Below are 24,855 nucleotides of genomic sequence, written 5' to 3'. Positions count from 1 at the left end.
GTACACATGTAAGCATAGAGGCATGCCACACTGCCCATGCAGGCAACATAGGGGTGGAGCACAAGTACACCCCTCATCCCCTTTGGAATTACGATGGAGAATTATTAACCCACACTAGTTACACTCAGAGGTTGGCTATAATAGACAACTCTGTAGTTCAAACTGTAATAGTAAGTGAAACATTATTTTAAATAATTATATAATGAAATTTCCATAATATATAGAAAATTAAGTATACCACTTCTATTTAAAAAAGAAAATGTACAAAACACTCCATTAATAGCAAAAGAATATAACATGAATTAGTACTACTGACTTTAGAACCTACCTGTTAGTATAAGGGTGCCTAGTAAAAATAATGACTGTTTGTTACCATTCATAGCCAGTGTCTGACTGAGCTGGTACCACATCTGATTTTGCAACCTAGCATTAGAGTGAAAGAACCAATACTTCACCTATAATCTGTGCTCTGTACCAATTCCCATCCTCCTGTTTTGCAATACAGGCTTGGCCTTCAACTGGGCAGATGATTTCCAAGTTTTTCCCATACTCATGTTTATATACCTCCTGAATTTTCTTGGTAAGAGCTAAAGAATCCAGGCTATCTCTCTAAAGTAAGAAAAACAAAACATACATACACACCAGATTTTTTTTTCTTCTTCTTTAAAATGGTATTTTTTCTCTTTTAAGGGACATTTTTTCTAGTGTACTTCCTAGTTTTCCACCTGAAATTATACAGTGGTTATGAATAGATAAAGTGAATTGAAGAGCCTAACAACTGTTAAATATTGCCATGTTCAATCTCCACTCTAAACAGTAAAGCACTACACACCCACACAGGAATTAATAATGTAACAAAACTGACAAAAAAATGTTAACTTTCTGGAATTGTAAAAATTCCTGGAATTAATCTAGGATTAATCTAGGATTGTAGGAATTAATCTCATCTATTAATTCTAGGAATCCTAAAACTGGTAACAAGTGACAGAAGTTAATAGAAATTGTACCTTATTTAATGTGGACTACAGGTAGCTCAACATTAAAATGTTTGTTCCGAGTTTTATTTAAATAGACCTTATTTCTAAACTTACCAACTGGAGATAGAAATCACTTGGACTATTAACATGACAGACAACGACAGAGACTTCTCTTTCTTGTGGAATCTTAGGTGGACTATACTGCAAGATGGTATTATTTTCTAACTGACTGGGAAGCTGTGATCTAAACCTAAGGTAAACAAAATGAAATTTTGAATACATTCTGTCAAAATTAACTGAGAAGGAACCTTTTTATATTCAAATGTCAAGTTTCTCATAAAAACTGCAAAATGGTCTTATAACTTGATTCATGTTTGTATGAATAGCTTGAACTTTCCTTCTTGCATTTGGTGCAGACAGTTTTCTCTAATGCTTCTCCCCTCACAAAGTAATATATGAAGAATGATATACGGCAGCTGGCTCCTAAAAAGATTTTGTTATTTGGGATGCAGTAGCGTATATTTAAATTGTCAATAAAAAGTAAAAGGCTAGAATCCACTACATAGATAAAACCATTTTCTTTAGATTTCCTTAGCCTCACTTATGAGAAAAAGCAATTACCTGAGGAATAGATGCAGCAAAAAAATTACCTCCCACTGTTCTCACCACCATAACTAGTTATGCTCAAATATAAACAAAAACCTTTCTCTGTGTGCAGCAAGATGAACTGTAATTTCTTACAGATTTGCATGCTGTACCCCTGTACCCAAACACCAAAATGCTCATCTTGTTCTCTATCTCCTGTCTCTTCCACTGGTCCCTCCAAAGCAGCTCTCCTCTGTCCTAATGCCAAAATCAAGCTCCCCCTTATACCCTATCATTGTTTCTCTTATTCACTGTGCTATATGCACCATGTCACGCAGCTGGTTCAGATGTGCTGACTTCCCTGTCACTGCCTACCAGCCAAATCAAACAGATACAAGGCTTGATTTCTGTATGTTTTTCTGCACATGGTAAGACACTAAGAGCTTCTCCTTTCACGCTCTTGTTATTCAAACTTGTACAGAAATTTAAATTTTGTCATTTTCTAAAATAAAGTTCAGTATCTAAATAAAGGCCTGACTAGTACTGAGCATGCCACACTGCTTTTGGTGAAAAGGTGAAGGTGAAAAAAGGAAATTAACAGATATTGCTGAATATTAATACATCACACATTAATATATCAAACACTGCAAAAACAACTTGCTTTGTAAACTTCACTTTATAAGTATTATGACATTACCATTTATGGCATAAGAGCATAAACTAAAGGAAAACACGTACCTTGCCAAGTCTAAAAAAACTAATGCATCCTTGAGAGATACTGGCATGTTATTGCTTATTTTATTAAAAGGATGTTTTTTCAAATCCACAATGAGAACACCATCCTCTTCTCTAAATATGGTCATTAAAACAACTTTATTATTTACCATTCCTAAAAATTTTGTCTTCGCTTCCTCTCCCCAACCTTCACTCTGTGTTAGGAAGAAAGAAGAAGCTACTGAAGAGGTCAGATAATGGTAAAACAAAAAAATAAAAATAGTAATTAAGTATAAAATAAAATAAAAGCAAGGAAGGGAGCACAGATGCATCTGAACAGATGAAATAGCGAACACAATGTTAGACTGTCTAGTCCATAGCCATCACAGCACTGAACAGTATTCTTCTATGATGGATTTAGAAGTGTTTTTAACTGTATAAAACTGAGTCAGATCAAAGGACTGCAGTTTCCACCATGTTTCTTTTAAAGATTTCATCCCCTCTGATTGTTCTGATAGATAAACCACAATTGTCATACACTGTTTAATGTCATGACTTACACTTCTGCTCTCCCAATTCATTTGAAAGTTTGTTCTTATCATGTCTTCATAAAAATATACAAATTTAGTTTGATCAATTTCCACATTCCTCCTCTCCACATCATCCTTCTTGACATTTTACCTACCTTGAAAAAGCCTGTCTGAATTTATTTCTCTTACATCAAGTTAATGAGTTTCTCATTTGATACTGCAAATCTGTGCTTTTTAGGTGTGAAAAAAATGAAAGCACATAAGGAAGACATTTTACCCACACCTGTGAAAATTGTTCCAGATTGTTCCTATTTAAAGTTATTTCAGACAACATCAGACTGGTAAAAAAACCCCAAACCAACCAGCAGTTATACTGTCAGAAATGCACAGCTGCACTGGACATAGTTCATTCCCATGTGAAAGTGGCAAAAATAAAGAGCCTAATAAATAAGTGAATATTGAAGAAAATAATGCTGCAATATATGCCCTTTTTCTAAGGGAATAAAGGCTGACAGTACTTTATTTGTTGTTATACTGAAAGATAATAAATAACACTTTTCAATATGTGGCAAAAAAATTTAAGGAACAAAGCCAATCCCTGAAAAGATTCTTAAAAATTCTGAAGCCATTTCTTCTCTGGATGATTTTTGAAATTTACTACTTGCATAAAGTTATCAGACAGCCATGAAATAAGAGTATCAGTTCTGTAATTTGTTTTTAAATTTGACAAAAGAACATGCTTAGAGTAAGAGTAGTGAGATTTAAGCCTGAAATATGTATCTGCAAACCCAGAGGCTTTTTAAGACAGACTGCTATAAGCTTGTTTCCTTTCCAATGAAAGCAATGCAACCCATCTTTTTACAAGAGATAATTTAACTTTTTTTTTTTAAATAAAATATACCCTGTACTCCTCTCAAGTTTCCTTCTGTTTATACCAGAATAAGATCATTGTAAATTATGTACTGAAGTTCTTTTATATAAATCTTAGGAAGAAAAAAAAATGTACTGAAATAGTACAAACAGCTTCTACTTACTGCATTTTTGGGAACAACATCTTTCAATGAACACTGTAATGCTAAAGGAGGAACAGCTGCGAGTTCTGCCTCGATGTGCTCATCAGGCTTCCTTACAAACAAACAAATGTCGTCTGTTTCAATAGTTTGCACAGTAGCAAGTTCAGGCCTTTCAGCAGGAACACATCTATTGTCCACGGGAATAAAAACAGTACTAGCTCAAAAGAAAAGCAAAAAAAAAACCCCCAACACCAAAGAAACCCTCAAAACCAAACCCCAGACTTAAAAGTAATGGTGATTATTGCAATAACTGGCATAATGTCACATCACTGAAACAAAACTAGAAGGTCTCAATGAAATAAATTTCTTTTCTTCTCTTTTTTTTTTTTTAAACATTGAGGACTCCCATGTTTTCTTTTGCAATGCAAGTCTAAGTGAAACATTTTAACGTGTGAAGGCTTGTACACTTGTGTACTTACATACACTGCCACTTTTCTTGTTGGAAATATGCACATACAGAATATTAGTGTCATTTGGATATCTGGTTATCTGTTTGTGTGAAGCTGACAGAGGACTTGTTTCTTAGTAGAGATCCTCTTGAGTAAGAACAGTCAAGGACAACAATTGCACACAAAAATCTCTCTCTGTAAACATACCCTGAGAAAATTAGAACTATGGAGCTCCCAAAATCAATCAGGAATACTTCCAGCAGTGCAATATCACAAACTTTGTATCTTACTGGACCACGAGGCTTCCTCTCATTTTTACTTTTTAGTGGAATTAGTTCAGTGATAGTTCCACGGCACCACATCCCAGTTTCTTTATTCTTAATAAAAGTTCTAGCACCTATACAGAAGCAAATTAAAAAAAAAAAAAGACAAGACTAAAATTCAGTATTTGTAGATATTTCACACTGGAAGTGTTATTACAGTTCTGCATTATGTTCCATTGTTGCCTATCTTCCACACAGGTAGTAAAAGTGCTACTGCTAAAATAAAGACACAAAGACATTAAAAACCTTGTCTCGATAGCCACCAGAAGCTTTCTCCCCACATTCATTTACACAATGTCTGTAAGGCTAGGAGGTGTCTGGCTTGTATTAAGAAGTAATTTCTGGCAAACTTTCTATACCTCTTAGTAAAGTGGCAAAAAAACATTGAAGTTGAGGGCTATTATGTATTTTTTATCAGTTTTCTAAACACCTTCTAGAAGTGAGTAACATTGTCAACATGTGGGGTAGAAAATAATTTTAATGATTTAGCAATGTATTATTGTCTTTCATTTTTACTTCTAGAATGGTTTTTATCCAGTTAGTGAACTTTAAAAAAATCACCTATCCACTTGAAGGGAATGTTGCTTGCATGATTTATTGAAGTAATGGAAGAACTAGGCTCGTCATTAAAATCAGTATACTGAAAAAACTGTCAGTTAACAATTACCACTTCATGCTGGAAAACACTAAGTTTACAGCCAGGTGTTTCAACTGCTGGTTACTCTAAGCACTCCATTTGTTGAAGTTGTGAAGAACTGCAGTCTTTTTTACTTCTATCATTTTTGTTTATATGCTTTAATAAAAGTCCACTTTACTGAACAATGTGTATGTACAATATTTCCCAAAAACCATTAACTGAGGTCCCAGAACATATAAGGACAGCTTACTATGTAAAGGGGGGTGGGGGAAAGAATATTATATTAAGGAAGACATACTGCAAGAGAGTATTTTAAGCTAACGTAGACCTTTAGAAATTAATAATTTACCTAGTTCCAAAACATCTGAAGAGAAGAGATAAGAACTCTTTTTACAACAAAAGTTTTTCAATTTCTTCTCCAAAACCCCTGCTTCTTTCTTCTGTGAGTATCTCTGAACATAGAAGTGGCATGGATTTATAACATGGCTTACAAACACTAGCTCTGTCAAACCTGAGTAAGACATAAAACAGATTATTAAACACTCTCCAAGTGACTCCAACAGATATTATTAGACATGTGACTGGGTTTATGTTGCATTAATCATGATAACATTACCTCAAATAGCTTTTAATCTGACAAGTCTACTCACACTTGTTTCAAACTAGTTACCATGTTTGCTTTCTGATTAAATCCACTCCTTTGAATTACCTCCCTTATGCTACCCTGCAAAACAAAAGGCTGTCTTGCTGCTTACAAATTGGTAGCCTGAATTTACGTAGGTAATTCAGAGTTTGTATTCCCTCTATTTAACAAGAGAAATAGGAAGCTTCTAGAAAGCAAATTAGAGAGATTAAGTCTCCTACTTTTAAGAACAGGTATACTAAGCACTTTTGTATAGTTATTCAGTGATAATACATAAAGATCAAACAATGACCTGAAGCTAGCCAAGAGGTGACCCTATATAAGACAGTACTTCTGACTAAGCATCCAAATCCTTTGTACTGCAGGTACCTCCCTTGATTTGGGATCCAAAATGCAGGTTTCTCTTTCCGAAGCTACTCACTGAAGGTGGTGAATGGGTCAGAAGGTTTTAGAAGCCCAGCAACTCAACTCCTACACAAGTATTTTACACCACAAAACGTCCTGCAGGAGTAGATAGCACGATCCAGATCCAATGCCTCCTGTGTGACTGACCGGGGACAGCAAACAGACATATTTGCAGCATCCCAGAGCACTGCCATCTCTGTGCCCATCTCTGAACTACAATTGATGGTGGGTGAAAGATGATACAAAGAATCTGGCATTTGAAACATTCTGAGCATGTACACAGGACTGTGCCTCTAAGTTTAGGAAATGCAGTGTCCAGAACAGATGCAAGATTACTCTTGGGCATTTCCAGTGGAAAAGATGGTATCTGAGTAAAAAGTCTGAATGACTCAAAAGATTTCACCTATAGGTACACTAACTCTTCTGGATTACCCCTGGTCACCATCTCCAATGATGTGATGAGTCAGCTAGCCTGTCTCAAGTAGAGCAGGAAAAGCACATATTAACAGCTGCTTCACTACATCAGTGGAGGCTGATACCTCCAGCCAAGAACAGTAACAGGAGCTGGGCCAGTTCTGGATCACTAAAGCCAGACGGATCCAGAAGAGATGTCTTTAAAAGGTTTGATTATGTTCCTTAAACTAAATGCAAACAAAAAAATCCCAACAAACCATGGCTGCCTGAAAAGGATTTGAAAAATTTATCAAATATTATTCATCTGATAACTAACCCTACTAGCAAGAGAGAATGAAAACCTCATTATATCAAACTTCAAATTCTGCTTCCCATAATCCAAAAAGATCCAGTGTTGCACAAAATACTTATTTTAGCATATTACTGATAAAAACAATCATATCACGTAACTGTGATCATTTCACCTCTTGAGATGTTGTTCTTCTAGTGTATATGTGAGAGATACTCAAACTTATGTGTCTGGTAAGGCTCAAACATCACACAACTGTAATAGCTGTGAGGTGTTTCTCTTCTCTCCATGCAAATTCTTGGATATCTAATAAAGGGTGAGCACACACTACACTAACTTCAGTATGAGCATTAGAAGAATTTCTCTACTAACTACTTATTTCCACAGAATTTGTTATGGACTTAAACTGCTCAAAACCCCTAAAGCTTTGTCAAGTCTCATTAAGAGCAGCCAGTGAATTCAGAAGTTATTGGACAGGAAATTGTCAGGGGAAGGCGCATTTATATGACTCTGAAGTTAAAAAAAACCCAACCAAACAACAAAAATGCAGTTTCCTTAATCGTTTTTCTTTTCTAATACTATTTTGTGTCCTAGATTAAGGCACATCTTTTTGCAGCAGCGCTTCTTCCTCTGTCAACTTCTTAGGCTAGTTTCTTTCTTTCCCAATACTGTGACTTTTACTCTTCATTACCATCTACACTCAACAATGAACAAAGCTCAAAGCACTGCACAAACTGTGCCTACAGAATTTCTGAAGTAACTTATTTCCTCAAACTACCCTCTGTTTTGTACATTTATCTGTTCACTCACAATTTAGAAAACCAAACATAGACAGAGGGAGAACAAGACAACAGTTCAAAATTCAGTATATAAACTACTAAGAAATGGGTCTCACTGTTCACAGCAAGCACTGCAGTCATTATGTCAAGTATCTGCCAGGTGTTGAGAAACACTGCCAACACTGAGTTTCTGAAAGCTGCTTGGGACTTCCTGTATTGCATCTTCCAACTACATGGTTTTATGGCAAATCTAAAAGACGATATAGTCTTTACATTAGCGAGGAGAGCAGGCCAGGGAGCGTTTTTGCAGAGCAAAACTGCTGGTACTAAGAATGACATCTGCACTGTAAGCACCTCTCAAACTAGTTTTAACTGGAGGGAAATCAATTCATGTGCCCCAAGTCTGCTCTTACATGTGAGCAAATGCATGCTAACTAGGGATGGTCAGGAGATCTGCTTCCTAGCACCTTCCTGACTGAACTGGAATGCTAACATATGTGTCCAACTCTCCAACAAATTCCTGTGTCTGCTCTCACTGCTGAGAGAATGGGTCCCTTCTAGTGAACTAAACCATTTACCAGATAGGAAAGACACTAACCAGCTTTGTGTTGAAGAGGCGTTTCCTTCTTGAAGAGTTTCTTCCTCTGTTCATCAGCATGATATTCTGTGGGAAACTCTGTTTATTGTTTTGGGAGAAAAGTTTAGTGAATTAGGTTACTTAAGTATTTATACGTTATGTAGTAAAGCAGCAAACACAGTAAAGAGAAATTACATGTATTGTAAGAATACTGCAAAGGCAAAAACTCCCATATCTGATATGACTGTAACAGAGGCACACACAGTGAACATGTGCACATGGCCAGCCCACATGCTAATTCCAAGATTATAAAACTATCATTAAAATTCTTAAGATTCAAGACATGCAAAATTCATGTAACACTGCAGTTTGAAGGGATTTTGTTCTGACAAGAGTTTTGTGAAGTCCACGGGGATTCTATAATATGCTATTTTAGACAGTTGTGCCCAAGCTCTGAAATTTACTTCACCTTGATCACAGCTATATGCTACCACAATTACTCTCGCATACCACCCCTACCCTCTCCCTCATCCTCCCCAAGCATTACTAATCATAGGGAATTTCTAGATATGTTGTGGACACAGAACACTGAAGTTAAGCATCTTAATTATACTGGGGGATGCATCTATCTATTCCCCCCCTATTATCTAACTTGAATTTCCATGTTCCAACTTGTTCCTAACACCTTCAGCCCTACCCCTGAGTTCCTCCTGGCACCGGCTTGGTAGGCTCTGCTGGACTCACTCCAGTATGACAGTGACTTTCAGTACTGCAGGGTCCAAAGCTAGACACAGTACTCCAGACTCAGCCTCACATGAGCCTACCAGAGGGGAAGGATCACTTCCTGGACCTGTTAGCTACACTCTTACTACTACAGTCCAGGGAAAACCTGACAAGCTGAGGAACCTAATAGTTACTGCCAGTTAACATAGGACAATACCCTGGCAGAAGATTCAGGAAGCCAAGGGACCTGCCAGAAAAGCACTCTCCAGGAGCCAATGTCAGAAACTCTGAGGGGGACCGTAGTAACTAAGAGTTAAAGAAAATCATCCAGGCAGACACAGGAACTTATGACTCCTCTTTGAGAGGACTTATAAGAAAGTTTTCACTAAGCTAAGCTGAAGGAGGACAAAAAAGAAACAATGCTAGCTCAAAGGAAGATAAAACGAAATACGAGTTCTTTAATGATCTTTTTATGAGCTAGGTATAACTACAAACACACAATACAATACAGAACATAAATAATATCATACTTGACAACAGAACACTGAAAGCATCAGGTATTAAGAAACTTACTTTCCAGGTCATCTTCAAATATTTCTTCTATTATGACATCAGGGCTGGATGGAGATTTGGGTAGTGCAGGAATACTCTGATGACGTATCATAGGAAGCGTTTCTTGTACTTGAGTATTTTTCACTTCTTTGTGAACACCTAGTTTATTTTCAAGAGCCTTTATTTTACTTTCTCTGCTAAGTACTGGAAAAATATTCTCTACAGATGATTGAGTATAGCAGCCTGGTTTTTCTTCTTTGTCATCAAGGATAAGACTGTGTTGTACATTATCTTCACTACATTTGGAAAAACATTTATTTGGAGACAAATTAATACAATCCAGTCTGTTTTCAGAAAAGGACAAGTCAAAGCAAAGGTTTTATTAAGAACATATCACTGTGTTAAGAAAACACCTCATAAGAGCTTACTGAAATAAACTGTGTTATGTTTTTGAGTACCAAGACAACAAAAACAGTAACATGATTTCTGAAGCCTAAGAAGGATTGGCATAGAAATGGCACATATTCTTAGGCACAGCTCAGTACAAGAGCTACCTCTGCTTAAATGATCAGAGACCACAAGTACAAATACAAACTATTTGAAAAAAATGTTAATAATGTGATAGATAGTTCACCTTAAAAGCAAAAGGCATGTCAGATGCTTTTGTACTAACAGTTACTCTTCACTGTAACCTGGAGGATTTTAAAATATTACAGTATGCAGTAAGCCTTTTTTAACATAACCAGTGCTAACTACGATGGCCATAACAGCAACTCTATTCTATTTTCTCAAGTTCTTGTCAAAGACTGCAAGGAAAAATAAATAAAGAGGACTAATAAAATAAAAACAATTGTAATTTTTAAAACAAGTTTTTTTCTGGTTCAAGTTCATTTTAAGTAATTTCTTTTGGCATTTGATGCAATCAGTATTTAGACTGTGAAGTAGAAATACTACAAATTTCAGTATTTGCTGTTAATTTTAGATTTATTTACACTTATATGAAGTAATTTTCATATGCTGAAATGATAAACATCTCTATAACGTTTACTATGAACATGTAGACGTGGTGCTTAGGGACACGGTTTAGTGGTGGACACGGCAGTGTTATGTTTACGATTGGACTCTATAATCTTAAAGGTCTTTTCCAACCTAAATGATTCTATGATTGTATCATTAAATGCCAGCCAAAGCTGAAAAGCACACAGCATAAAAAAAATCTTGATAACTCGAGTGATACACTGAAATATAGTTGGGTGAAACACAAGTAAAACTGAAATGTCACAACTGAAACACTAACCAGATTAATTGGAATGCTGATTGAAATACCAGCATCTGAAGTTTTGCTTTGTTTCCTTATACTCTTAGAAACCCCTAAGCATATACAGATTTTTTTTATTTTTATTTAATCTCCAATAAATACTTAACCATTAGAAGAACAGGTAAGTTACTCTATCTAACCTCTTTATTAAAAAATACTTACGGCCCTGCTGTTCCCCATTCAATCTTGCCCAAATTTTTTAACAAAGATGTAATCTCATCAGTGTTTAGGAAAAATCTCGAGAGAAGAAGAAGAAATATTACGGAAGGTAACATAAATACCTAAATCACTCTTGGCAGTCTTGAGATATATGACATATTTCAGCACAATATTCATAGAGGGGCAAAATAAGAGATTAATTACCTACTCCAGTTTCATTCTTCCACTCCCATTAACAATAGATTTGGTTTCTCATATCTTCACATTCATACTTAAAAACTCTCTTGCCTTTTGCTTTCTCTCTCATGCAGAGTACTCCAATATTCACTTAATGAGTTTTCGCACCCACACCCAGTTTAGTTCAATAAATTATTCTGCACAGAGAGAAAGAATTCTCCAACAGTCCTGAAGAACAAAACCATACCTGAAGTCCAAAATGTATGTTCTTTTTGTTTATTGCTACACTAATGAACAACTGTTTCCTTTACTGATGAAAGCTAGCAAAATCTTTTAAGTACTTTTACAATTAGGCTAACGGAACTGTAAATACAACTTCATTCAATCAAATCCTTCCCTTTGCTGTCCAGTTATAATGAACCATTTGTGAAAACTGAAGTGTAAGCAGTCCATCTTTTATTCTCCCCACCCCTTCAGGAATGTATTTACTCTTCGTTGTACAGTATCTTATATCTACAGAATGTGCCTCAACTCCTATGCACCACCTAGTTGTGATTTTTTCACCTTTGGTGTTATTTTGGAGCGGTGCCAGCACAGGAGGCCTTTATACTCATCTTTCATCAAATTTTTTCCCCTCTTTTGTTCAAGTTCTTGAAAGGTCTTCCAATGCAAGCAAATTTGATCTTGTCATGTTTTAGCTTTCTTCTAGGTTGGGAGGTTGCCATTGTGCATCTAACAAGGCTTCTCTGAAATTCTCAATCACTGCTGACATTATCTTCAAATTAGGCCCTACCCACCAAGTCACCGAGTTTACTAAAAGATGATTTTAAATATTGCTCTATGCATATTCTAATGACTCAACTAACATACAACAGGAGGAGTCATAATTTTTGTCAAGCATTGGAACAGGCTGCCCAGGGAAGTGGTTGAGTCACCATTCCGGGAGGCATTTGTCTGAGAGAGTTGGAGCCATTTATCCTGGAGAAGAGAACGCTCCAGGGAGACCTTATTGCAGCCTTTCAGTACTTAAAGGGGGCTTATAAGAAAGGTGGGGACAGACTTTTTAGCAGGGTCTGTTGCAATAGAACAAGGAGTAATGGTTTTAAATTAGAAGAGGGTAGATTCAGACTAGATACAAGAAATTTTTTACAATGAGGGTGGTGAAACACTAGAATAGGTTGCCCAGAGAGGTGGTAGATGCCCCATCCCTGGAAACAGTCAAGGTCAGGTTGGACAGGGCTCTGAGCAACCTGATCTAGTTGAAGATGTCCCCACTCATTGCAGGGGTTGAACTAGATGACCTTTAAAGGTCCCTTGCAACCCAAACCATTCTATGATTCTGTGATTTAAAAGACACGAAGACACAGTGCTTAGGGACATGGTGTAGTGGTGGACTTGGAAGCATTAGGTTAACAGTTGGACTCAACGATCTTAAGGGCATTTTCCAACCTAAATAATTCTATGATAATTTTTCACACTTTGCATGCAAGTAATCAACTTTGAGCTTCATTCCTCTGTGCCAGTCAGAATCTGATGGCACACAACCACTCTATCCCCCAGACTAGCTCCATGTCTTGAAATATAATGGGATCCCCAATATGTTCCAACCTAACACCATCTTTGTTCTGTCCCTCCTTCATCGTTCCTGAATGTGGCCTTTATACACTAGGATAACAGTACTCCAACCAGCCTTATGACCAAGCTGCACAGGGCAGCTGTACCACAACCACGACATGTTTTCTTGCTCATTTCTGGCACAGAAATTGTATTTGTCAATTTCAAGGAGGGCAACATGGTAATTTGGATTTCCCACGAATTTCCTCTTAGACTTCAGTGCCCCAAAAAGCATTTAAGCCTTTCCTGAAGGTAAGAAACAGATTAAATTTAAAAAAATAAGCTATTATTTCACCAATTTATTTTTACTTACAAGGGAAGGAGAGGAAGCTTAAAAAGTGGCAGAAGCCTGTCAAGAATTTTCTAAATGCATATATATTTGTTTACATAGCAGCAAACTGTATGTGCTTTCTCCCTGATCCTCAGATGAAGGCTACTGTGCAGTTAGTGATGAGTTTGTATACATCTGAACTAGTAGTTTTTCAGTAAAATGCAAATGAAGCAGCTCGATTTCTGCTGTTTAACTGTTAAATGAACAGATTTTGTAATTAAGATAACCAGTGCACCCATTTACCTCCCAATATACCTCCCACTCCAGTCATTTACCTTGGAGATATTTTTTCCTTCAAACTATTCACTCTTGAGAGCTCAGCCTCAACTGGCAACTTTAAATTATAAATAACCTGAAATTAAGAAGTACAGTCTTAGCTTCTATTATACAAAAAGCAGATCATACAGGCGCCTATTATCTACAGCATGACAAAGCCAGAGTATGACATCTTTAATTTTACAGAAAAAAAACTGAGAGCTTACTCATTAATGGCCAATAGCCATTTCTCAATTATGCCTTCTTACATTGGTAAGACCTAATGGTTGGGGATTTTTTAATGTTAGCATGTGAACAGATGCAGGAGCCAGATTTTCCTTTTGTATGAACAGCTACTAGAAGGTGACTTCTAAGTAAGAAGGTTGGCCTATGGGAGGACAGTGGTGGATGCCAGCTCCCAAAAGTCATACTGGGCAAGGTGGAGGCAAGTGACAGAAAAAAGGAGGGATCAGACTTATTTTTCTGGGTCAGATGAGACAGACTAAGTTTATTCACACAGAAAGTGACAACTGGACACAGGGAACACGACAGTCTAAAAATCACACTATTTGAAAGAATGATGAGACCAGTTATTAATTATTTTTCTCAATACAAGGACTACAAAGGCTCTAAATGAAATTACTGGATAGCGCATTTAGAAAGAACAGAGCGCGCTATTTTAGGTACAACTCATTTTAAATATTAAAACGTGGAACTCACTGCCACTGTGTATGAATACACACGTATAAGGTACATATGTACACACACAGCCACAAGCATTATGAAGACATTCAAGGAAGCATTACACAAGCTTATGACAGAATGAGGTAATGTTTAGTCAGTGTAACAACCCTGATGTATCCTACCAATTATAAAATCCTTAACCTTCAACTTCCTCTACTCACTAAACGCCCAGGTTCTTAGATTCTTCCTCCAAGCATCTTTTCCTCTCTGTTGTCAGAGACAGGAGATTTCACAGGATGGACCTGATACAGCCAGCAGATAGTGTGGGTTTCTAGGAACAGCAGATATGATGCGGAGGAAGAATGGAAGTAAAGGCCTGGAACCAAGAGGATCAGGGCAGCATGGCTAATAATTCTGGAGTATTTCAGTGAGAAGGCTGGGAGAGCTCTGGAATGGGAATGGGAAAGGCTGAAGAGGCTTCTGAAGTGCTGAAAACACTGCCCTTTCACTGATCTGTGAAAACTGTGTCACAGTTTTCCTGTCCTCCCCCTCCATTTGCTGTTTCAGATAGCAACTCTTCAAGGCAAGAATCATCTTTTTTTGTTTCACATCAGTTGCCAGACCCTAATTTGTGACCAAGACCAAATATAAACTCTCTGTGTGCATGTGTAGAGGTGGGGTAAGAATACATTAGTGAAAAAATCTCAATATTAAAGTCAGCAAACTGAAAGACGGATCACAGAAATTTTCAATCCAAATTTGAATATATTCATTAAAAATTACTTCACAGTATAAGAATTTAACTACCTGAGCGAGATCACAATAGGTTCTTACAGAAGGTGTAATCTTTAATTCCTTTGCAATCCTAATGGCACCAATCAAGCACTTTTTCTTCTCTTCAATGACTTCCTTAACTTTTGCGATACCAGCACTGTAGCTGTTGATGGTCTTCACTATTTCTGCACACAATTTCCTTTTCCTGTATTAAAAACATTACTTTTCAGAATTTAATAAGCACTCAGCCATACAGATTCCAATTTCAACTATAACACACAACTGCCAGTTATACCTCAATATAAAGTGGATACATCTCACACAGAAATGTTATTTTCCTCTAACAGTGAAAAGCATGGAAAGCCCACTTAATGATCGGAGGAACCACAAAAGTTAAGAGTTCACACTGAAAAGCCACTTTGTTTGGAGAAACATTTTTTTATTGAATGTTTAAAGCACTCTTCCATTCAAGCGTCCTGATTTTTCCATACGCATCCAACTGAAAACTAAACAGTTGGATTTTATAATTCAGTCTATGAAGAGATCAGATCCCCCTCTCAGGGGCTCTTCTGGAATCTTAAGCTTTCACTCCCCTCCCCCCCAAACCTGAAGATATAAGTATTTTTGTAAATAAAGAAATAAAGTGTCCTTGGGCTTCTATCAGCTTGAAAATCTGCAGAAAGACAAAAAGTTATTCTTGCTGTTAAACTGATCATCCACTAATGGCAGTATCAAAAAACCCTCAAAACTGAGATATTTCAGAAAACTAACATAAATAAGACTAAGTTTTTTCTTTTTTTAAAGAGCAGAGGCTGCATAAGCTACTGTTTTCCAACCATGCAAACCAGCTCCAAAATGCCACTATGAAAGGGCAAAAATATTGCACAAAATTTAGAGACAGGTATTATGAAATACTGCTACAAGGAAGACTGAAATTTTATTTCCAATTATTTTATCTGAATTAGAAACAACTTCTTGATAAAAATAACTCACCCCCACCATCCTACAAACCAGATTACTACCTTGAGAGGAGAGAAGTAATAAGTTCATCAAACGTTCTATCTGCAGTTTCTCCAACTTTGTCTCCTTCCTGCTTCACTTTCAATTCCAAGTATTCCAGCATCTATTTCATTCAGTATTGAATAAACATGCATTTATTATTTCATTATTCTCATATTATTTTTTTTTCTAATTCAGAACAGAACAGAAGCAATGAACAGTAAGACAGTGATCAATACACCAGCAGGATTGACGCTTAAACCAATTATAGCTGATTAATCCCTTTGATTTCTCTAACTTTAATCAGCTCACGCTATCTGGATCCTCACACCAACTGAAGTCTTTAGGTCCATTGAGGCAAGAAACACACAAATCTTGGGCACACTGCCTCACCTTCCTTACTTGACATTCTAATACAGCACCATACACAGGTAATTAGCATGCTAAGATTTCTACTGTTTTTTTAAACTCATTGTGAGCATAAAGAAAAAAAAAAAAAGATTCTTCCTCTGGCTAAGCATTGGTTTTGTCGCTATAGTTACATTTAATGAAGAGACTATGGAAAAAAAAAAATCTCAGTAATGCAACACTGCTTTGGTAATTCTCAGTCTTTGTTGAAAAGCTGTTGGAAGACCATAGTTGCATGCATGAGTTATTATATTAGAGCTGCTGTAATGGTAGTTTTTTACAAGATGCTATTAGTATATGAATTAGGTATTTAACGTGACTTTGCTTAACTGACAGAGTGGCCACTGCAAAAAAAAAAGTTAGAAAGGGAATGGAAAGCAGGTTCTAAGGACACTTCATGCCACACTTACTAGAACGAATTTGCTTTAAGTTTTTTGATCATTAAACACTTCTATGCCTGGGTATCTTAGAATACACATAAAATGTAACTAAATGGCACAGACAGAACTGCAAGCTTTTCCACAGCACATTTAATAAGAGTTACAGTTTAAATAAAATAATTATCATTGATGAAGTTTGTAGGTTACTCAGTAAAACCTATTAACAGCATTATCCAGTATTTTAGGATTCTTCCTGTATTTTATACTGTGCGTGAAAATGCATTACTTGATTTATATGTTTTGCATAGTGTCTGTCAAAATCATTACTTCTGTTGCCCATACCATTTCTTTTCCAGCTTTAAATCCAGAAAGAGGCACGTGAAAACTAGAAAGTTAGCATAGTTGCTAAAGCAAAAAGAAATGCTGAATTTTGCCCTGATCCAAGGAAACACAAGCTTAGTACTTAAAGACTGGCTTATATATGGTTCTGCTAAATATATGGATTGACCTATTAACTTTAAATTATGCACAGAGTTACGTACTCCTTTCCTGTAGTCTGTAAACTCCAGACTAAAGCCTGGAGTTTGAACAGCTGTGTATTCACAGCAATAGCACAAACAGTTGAAGGATAAAAGAGATGTGAAAACCAAGGCAGTAAAAGCATGTTTAAATAGCTTGTTAATGGGCAACTACTTATAACAAAAAGCTTCAATCAACGATAGGATTTAATATTTCATGATTTATTTAACTTATTTTCACCTACCTCATCTGCATTATGTAAGTGGCTTAGATTACAAATAGCTACACACAAAGCTTCATCAATATCGTCCATAGTTTTGCTGTCCTGGGGAAAGATTTGCCAATGAATACAAAGTTGCTTGTATGACTAGAAGACAAGATGCGCTATATTCATTTGCTATGTTGACAAAGAAGCACTTGATGTGGGTGACTGATGATCTGTGTAAGGCTCTGAGCAGCTCTATAGCTGCAAACAGAGCCAAAATACTTAGCTCACCTGAATTACATGAGAACGTTTACATTGTAGTATTTCTGAAACATGGATTCTAAATTTTTTTGTTTGTTAAATACATGCAATTTATTTGCACACACCATACACAAAAACCAAATGAAAAGATAGTACATGAAGGAAAAGCAAAATAAAGTTACTTATAGGAGTAAAGAAAACATGCAAGATTGAAGAATGGGAATACTACAGCCTAGAAAAAAGTAAAATATTTAGGAATATCATTTGGGGAAAACTAACAAAAATAAAAAAATGTAATAAGATCTCTGTATTATGCTGATACAAGAAAAGACAATAAAATACTTGCATATGAATTGGCACAGAAGCAAATATACATACAGAAGTGTCTCATTTTTGTCACAGGCACTACTAAATCTAGTGTTAAAAGTACTGGTTAGAGTGCTGATATTTTGCTAAAAGCAAAATGAGATCATCATCAGCTGGGGATGCCCCCAAAAGTCAGGGATGGTGCTGTGTAAGTCTGTCACTATTAGGCAATCAGTTCACCTTTCCAAAAGGCAACTTAACTAACATGCAAACATCTCCAATTTCTAAAGGGTTCCTCACGAGTATTAACAAACACAAACTACAGAGAAATTAAAGCCTTGAGTTCAAACACCTGAAATAGTTCTGCCTCTGACCACACACCGGTGAAAGTATCTGCAAGTGCTGCTCACAATCTGGGAGAAATTACACACACATCATTATGGAGTTTATTAAAGATATTGTCACCTTCATCTCTAGAACAACTTTCCAATTAATGTATCTGAATATCTCCGAATAATTAAGCCTCCATCCTAGGAGCAGAAAAAGTGAAGAAAACCCTCCTCCTATTATGACTTTAACTGTGTCAGGAATACTTCCTATGACAACTATTCCTACTCTATTTTAAGCAGCTGCAAGGAGACATAATAGGTAAAAACGTCATGGAATTACAATGCTCCCTCTCTACTTCATGGTTCTCATTATGACCAATGACTCAGTAATAAAAATCCTTCCAAAACTCAAAGGACATGGGTATACTCATTCAGTGATGTAAGAAATGATACTGCCAAAGATCTAGTAATCACCAACCACAAAATAAAGGAGTCTGAAAAACACTTAAGAAACAAAAGTAAGTAGCAGTTAGGCTAGGATCTCAATAAATGTGGGTTTTCACATAAGCTCGTTCTCAACAACTTTCTCCAAAAAAAGAAAATATTATGTCAACAGAAGAGCTGACTACCATCAAAATACTACTTATGACCTCAAACTCAAGATACTTCAAAAGATAACCTCAGGCTATTTCCTTTAATACTTTGTCAACAGTAATACATTGACATTTAAAGTAACATGACGCATCTTTATGACTTTGTATTTTCAAACTTTAACAGGTACTATAACAAAACTACCTAAGAAGCCAAGACAGACATTTGCAAGTTATGATTCTTTCAAGGTAACTGTACAGGACAATCTCCATAGAAGAAAATGGTCCTGGCACAGGATATAGCATTCATTTCCATTTTATTCTGTCATTTTAAAATATCCACAACATTAGTTCACCCAGCCTAAACTTTACAAACCTCATTCAGAAAGACCAAGTTAGAAAACTTAATAAAATGTTTCAAGAGAGGACCATTTGTCCAACAACCTTGCTGCCCTGAATGACTACTTTAAGGATGTGTTCCATGAGCCTTGCAGCCATCTTGAATTTAAAAAGAAATAAAAAAGCCCCAAACCTAAATATTGTGAAGCCTTGGGTGTCTTTTCAGAAAAGCTAAATTCAAAATACATTGTTTCATAGCCATCTGAATACACTAGCCCTCCTCAGCTATGATCTGGTTGGGTTTGAGCTGCATTCATTTTGTCAAGTTATTTCATTAACACTGTAGCTGCACATCAATTCTAGGATAAGATAGAATAATAGCGTGTAACTATTAAGGCTGAAGGTTTTTGTGTTTTAAGAAGTGCAGTATTAATTATGCATATACAAAAGTAACGAGTGAGAATATAAGGAAATTCAATATTAACACACCATATCTGCTGATGGAGCTAAAGCTGGTTTATCCCTCAGCCCACCATTTGAATAAACTGGGTGCTGAACATTTTTCTCTTCAGTATTGTGACTGAAGGGCCTGCAAAACAAAGCTTTAAGGAAAAAACCTGCACATTTAAATAAAATATCAAACTTCCCACAAATACTTTAGACACAATTTGAGTATTTCAAAATCTGTCATTAAATACATACACACACCTTCTGAAACAGAATTCGCACTGTGATATACTACAGATACCTCATTTTTCAAAAATTTTCCTTTCTACTAGCATCATCTTATAACTAATCTTTAGTAACTATTTTTCATCTGACAATTTTGGCAAGGCTTAACAAAACCTTAGTAGGTGATAGTGATTTTTATCCTCAGTGAGAGTAAAATGCATGACTACTACTAACATGCCAGGATTCATTTTTCATTTGTTGCCCAAATATTTTCTTTTAGATATCCCATCAGATATTGATTAGGCTGTTAAAATCTTTAGAATACGTGACAGATACCATCTACTGACAACCTCCTATGAAGGCTCTTATATTCATGCTCTTATAAGGCTGCATGGTTACCTATATCTGCTCTTCTGCAAAATACACATGGAGGTAAACAGCTGTCAAGACTCTCACAAAACCAGTCTGCATAAACCAGCCTAACTACAGGAAGGAAACACTGTGTTGCTCTTCCTGTGCTCAGCTGGTTGTTTCTTACAGACTGTGAGAGGACTTGGAGAACACTGCTGCAGAGACCAACAGCCATACATGAAATCTTGAGTTTCTATTTTCCTTTGGACAAGGTCAGCGATGCCCATTACGTGCACCAATCTCAGAAGATAAATTTCCTATACCTCCCTTACAGAACAGATCAGTATAGAACAGATCCATAAGAATTATCTGGGCCTGTTTGCATTTGCATCAACACGAATCTCCGCAGCAATGGCAGTGGGGGGAAAGACACCCACGTTAAGACGTCCTTCAAGTTAACATAGGCTAGACAAATAAACAAGTGAATGTAATTTAGATATGACAATACCACTGAACATTGCTGGCATCTAATCTTTATGGGTGTGACTGGTTATCTAAGCAGAAGGTGCAATGGGAGCAACAGGGGGGTGGGAGGAAGGAGGCGCTTCAATGATACAGTCCTTCCTACCACAGCCTGGCATTTCAGCAGTTCTCTACTCTCCCTCTGAACCCCTATCAGGAAGCTACCACAGTGCTTAAAACATTCAGTTCCAAACATTTTCAAGCCAAAACAATTCAGTTCCAAACATTTTCAAGCCAAAACAAACTGTTTTTTTGTTGCCTTTCAATGAAATGTTATTTGTACTCAAGTGTCAAGCAAGTTGTGTTCCCACAGTACTAGACACCCATACCGAGAACACAAGTTTAAAGAACACATTAACAAAAAAACCAAAACAAAACAAGAAATAAACAAAAAAATCAGCCCAAGAAAAACAAGCTCAGTCAAGTCCCCTCCCACTCTGGCATCTAAACACATAAAAACCCCAGTTGAATTAATAAAGGTTTACCTTGCTAGCCTTTGTGAGTTGCCACAGCACAACCCAACTTTAAAATCAGTTTTGGTCTACATTCATAGGGGAAAAATAAAGCAAGTTCAAATACAGGGTTAAATCCAAGTCCCAGCAAAAAATGCTCTATAAGCCTGTTTTCACCTTCAGTACCCCTCCCCCCCATTTCAATGAGACCAAGCTTCAAAGCTAGTGCTGTTGAATTGAGCCACAAGAGGTGTAAGAACACAGCTTCCAAGCCGAAGCTCTGTAGCCATCAGTGTATCCTTGTGGCAAATGGTTAAGTGTTCTTAGTAAAAGCAACAATGATTCCTTGTTTGCTCTTAGTATTTTTCCCACTATTATGTGAAACTTCTAACAAACTGCATTACTGAACCTGATGACAACTTATTTTTTCAATAAAGTTTAATGGTAGGGCTTAATTCCAAAGATTTGACTTATTTGTATTTTGCAATAAAGGCTAAATCTGAACTTCACAACAGAAAAAACAGAATGGCCACACCCTATCTTTTGCATAAATTAAAAAGTGCATAATAGTTGTCCAAAATGTAGATGTGTGAAACAAATGGCATTAGCATGTCATTAACACAGAAAAGATTCACAAACAGACCATTTTTTAAGAAATGCAGAAACAGAAATATATTCATAACTTATGCAATACCATGCAAAGTGAAGTTGCTTTCTAAAAAAAAAATATATCTTTTAAGTCCTTTTATTTGGGAGGTGACAGGGAGATTCCCCCCCCCCCAAAAATGTACATACGCACCAGTTGCTCCCTTACACATTATGTGCAGGTGAGGGTGGAATGGAGCTGGCAATGTGGGGAACTAATGAGGTAAAAATAAACGTTCCCTAAAAGCAGACTTTGAACATCAGATGTGCACTACATAGGTACGATGCGTAATGAGAAATGCTAGCAAAGACTTGCTGGGGGGCAGGTGGTTATAAAGTGCAGGCCCTTACCTCAGAGAGGACCTAAGCTTGCTTTAATCACTTTCAATGAAAATTCAAAAGATCCTGTAATATTACTATTCAGGCCACCAGAGTGACTACAGAACAAAAAAGTTTTAGATCAACTTACTTCTGTAGAAGAGAAACCAAAAAAATCAGTGTCTTCATCCTTCACATAATCATGCAATGCTGTAAGAGCAAGCATAGGAAACACTTGACACTGAATGTTGTTAACGGTAGGGCATCTTAATCAATGAGAGGAACAGAAATACATGATCACGGGAGCTGTCTTCTAGATAGTATTCATCAAGTCAACAGGAATTTGGACATTGATTTTTGTAATGACAGAATATGAAAGCTAGAAGTCCAGATAAATAGAGATGGAAGTTACCTGGGAATTAGAAAAACTTATTGCATTTAATGATCAGGGTATTACATGCATGCTTAGCTTATTACGTTGCTACTACATTCAGGACACGATAAACGTGAAAGGTAAGGCAAAAAGATGCAAAAGAAAACATGCATTCAAAATGTTTGCCTATAGTACAGGAAAAAAATTGTTTCATAAAGCATCCATAAATACTATGTACTAAACACAATTTTGCAACTCTTGGAAAAAAGATACTCAAGCAGAAAATCCCAGAAAAATGAGGTTTCTTTTAAAACAAACTTTTCAGTAGCTTTGTCAACAAAAACAGCAGGAGGGGAAGAGAAAGGTATTGATTGTTCTTGTAAAGTACTGGAAATGTAGTAAATAAACAATGCATTAATCAAATCTGGCAGCCCATCTATTGTCTTTAACAGACCACATAAAATATAAATTAACAGTGAATACTACACCACAAAATTGCTAGAAATAAAAGTTAAGATCCAAAAGCCTTACCTTTCATACTCAGAGCTTTTGATACATGACACAAATCACTGTTTCTCTGATTTGGTTCCGCAAAATCCTCTTTTAGTATCTCAAGACATTGCCTTCAGAAGTAAAAGTAAAGGTTTAGGATCCTTAGAGATATCAACCAAATACAAATTCTGACTTGCAGCTCTCTTAAAACTAGGCTTATCACTTTTTACCAAATGACATTATGTAGAAGAAGGTGCAGTTAATAAAACACACAGCACACACAAAAATTTTGTTATCCTCTTTTAACTGGATGAAAAGCAATTTACCTCTATGATACTGAATTTGTCATCCACAAAGGTGGTACTAGAGCTTTTAGGTATGCAGAACCAGCATTTAAGTTAACTAGAACCAACATTAATAAACTGTTATATAATCAGTTTTCATCATATTCATTCTATAGTTATTTAACTAAAAAAACACTGAATAGACAAATGGTGATTTATTTACTTATACAATATACATGCAGACCAATACAAGATATTGGTAGCCTAATAACTCAGTATTTGACAACATCCCAAGAAGCATTTAAAATTTCTTTTTCCCTGAACCTAGTCCAAATGCTAAAACTTTCCACAAACTGCGTATTTGACACATACATAACACGTAAAAACGGACTCACTTGCAACACTGTAGAACACAAACATTATTTTCTACATTTCCTCAATACTATTTCCTGATAATTATATTGTCAGAACTTAAAATAAAGCCACTAGAGTAATATGAACATTCACATACCTTAGAGCTTTCATTTTTCTTCTCTTAAGCTCTTCATTACTGTCATCCACCAAGGAGAACTCTTCGTTTCTACTCATGATGGTGTCTGACTTTAAAAAAAAAAAAAGTGACAAATTCTCTACAACATACACATTTCATTGCTTGAGCAAACACTACAGAGTGTGAATGACTTGGCAGAGTAAAATGAAAAAGATACACACAAAATTAACAAAAACCATACACCTATTTTTTCCTTGGAAAGCAAATCTTTTAAATGCAACAAACCGCTGGCCTATTTTGTACTATCCAGCTACTCCACTAGATACACTACTCCACCCCTAACCTTACCACTACCAGACACAGCAGGAGACATCACTACTGGTCGTCAAACCTCCTTCCTGATCATATATCCTCAATACGAGTACTCCTCTTTTCTGCAGTATCTCAATACTGTAGTTTCACACCCTGTTTGCAATCCACCATGTATACTGACCCCGACTCCCTTCCTTAATGCCTGCTACCATTTGTTTTCCCTTCTGTATTTGCTTATACACAGCATCTACACCTCCCCCGCGTTTTTGTTGTTGTTGTTGTTGGTTTTTTTTTTTTGTTTTTTACTACTCGACGAGAGAGGTGCTCTTTCCTCCCAGCCGGCGCCCAGAGCACCACTGCTGCTGCAAGGTGCCGCAAGGCCGCCGGTAAAGAGGCCGGAGCAGGGACATACCGAGACCGCCGGCGACAGGACTCCCCTCAGCTCGAAGTAAGGACCACGACGGCCCCCCCACCGCCGGCAGCCTCCGGTGATCTCTGCGCGCCAAACCGCTACACCAATCACGGAGCGCTTCGTCGGCCCTTCTTCCCATCGCAGCCAATCACGGCGAGGCGAGAGGGTGGTGGTTGCTATGGCCCGCGCGGGCAGCCTTCACCGCCATGTTGCTGTCCTGAGGCGCGGCTGGGCTGGGGTGGGGTGGGGTGGGCTGGGGTGGGGTGGGCTGGTC

The 24,855-nt window shown here is 36.8% G+C and overlaps 1 protein-coding gene across 1 annotated transcript in view; it reads right to left on the bottom strand.

Moving 5' to 3' along the window:
- The window catches only part of RNF17 (ring finger protein 17), a 52,896-nt gene extending 28,251 nt beyond the window's left edge, over window positions 1-24,645 (bottom strand). The window contains exons 1-19 of the mRNA XM_010572794.1: window positions 24,582-24,645; window positions 23,879-23,967; window positions 23,123-23,214; window positions 22,370-22,428; window positions 21,289-21,344; window positions 19,748-19,847; window positions 17,473-17,553; window positions 15,945-16,045; window positions 14,956-15,127; window positions 13,485-13,561; window positions 11,091-11,165; window positions 9,632-9,906; window positions 8,357-8,434; window positions 5,578-5,739; window positions 4,476-4,665; window positions 3,841-4,006; window positions 2,301-2,491; window positions 1,088-1,227; window positions 456-605 (exon numbers count right to left, since the gene is read on the bottom strand). Of these exons, the coding sequence (XP_010571096.1) occupies window positions 456-605; window positions 1,088-1,227; window positions 2,301-2,491; window positions 3,841-4,006; window positions 4,476-4,665; window positions 5,578-5,739; window positions 8,357-8,434; window positions 9,632-9,906; window positions 11,091-11,165; window positions 13,485-13,561; window positions 14,956-15,127; window positions 15,945-16,045; window positions 17,473-17,553; window positions 19,748-19,847; window positions 21,289-21,344; window positions 22,370-22,428; window positions 23,123-23,214; window positions 23,879-23,955 (2,242 nt within the window). The 5' untranslated portion in view covers window positions 23,956-23,967; window positions 24,582-24,645. The remainder of the gene's footprint in view (window positions 1-455; window positions 606-1,087; window positions 1,228-2,300; window positions 2,492-3,840; window positions 4,007-4,475; window positions 4,666-5,577; window positions 5,740-8,356; window positions 8,435-9,631; window positions 9,907-11,090; window positions 11,166-13,484; window positions 13,562-14,955; window positions 15,128-15,944; window positions 16,046-17,472; window positions 17,554-19,747; window positions 19,848-21,288; window positions 21,345-22,369; window positions 22,429-23,122; window positions 23,215-23,878; window positions 23,968-24,581) is intronic.
- Window positions 24,646-24,855: the final 210 nt, after the last annotated feature.

The sequence above is a fragment of the Haliaeetus leucocephalus genome, unplaced genomic scaffold (assembly GCF_000737465.1).
Source record: "Haliaeetus leucocephalus isolate CR32 unplaced genomic scaffold, Haliaeetus_leucocephalus-4.0 Scaffold351, whole genome shotgun sequence".
In the NCBI taxonomy this organism is placed as follows: domain Eukaryota; kingdom Metazoa; phylum Chordata; class Aves; order Accipitriformes; family Accipitridae; genus Haliaeetus; species Haliaeetus leucocephalus.
The sequence above is the reverse complement of the archived record's forward strand: the minus strand, read 5'-3'. Positions and strand labels throughout refer to the sequence as shown.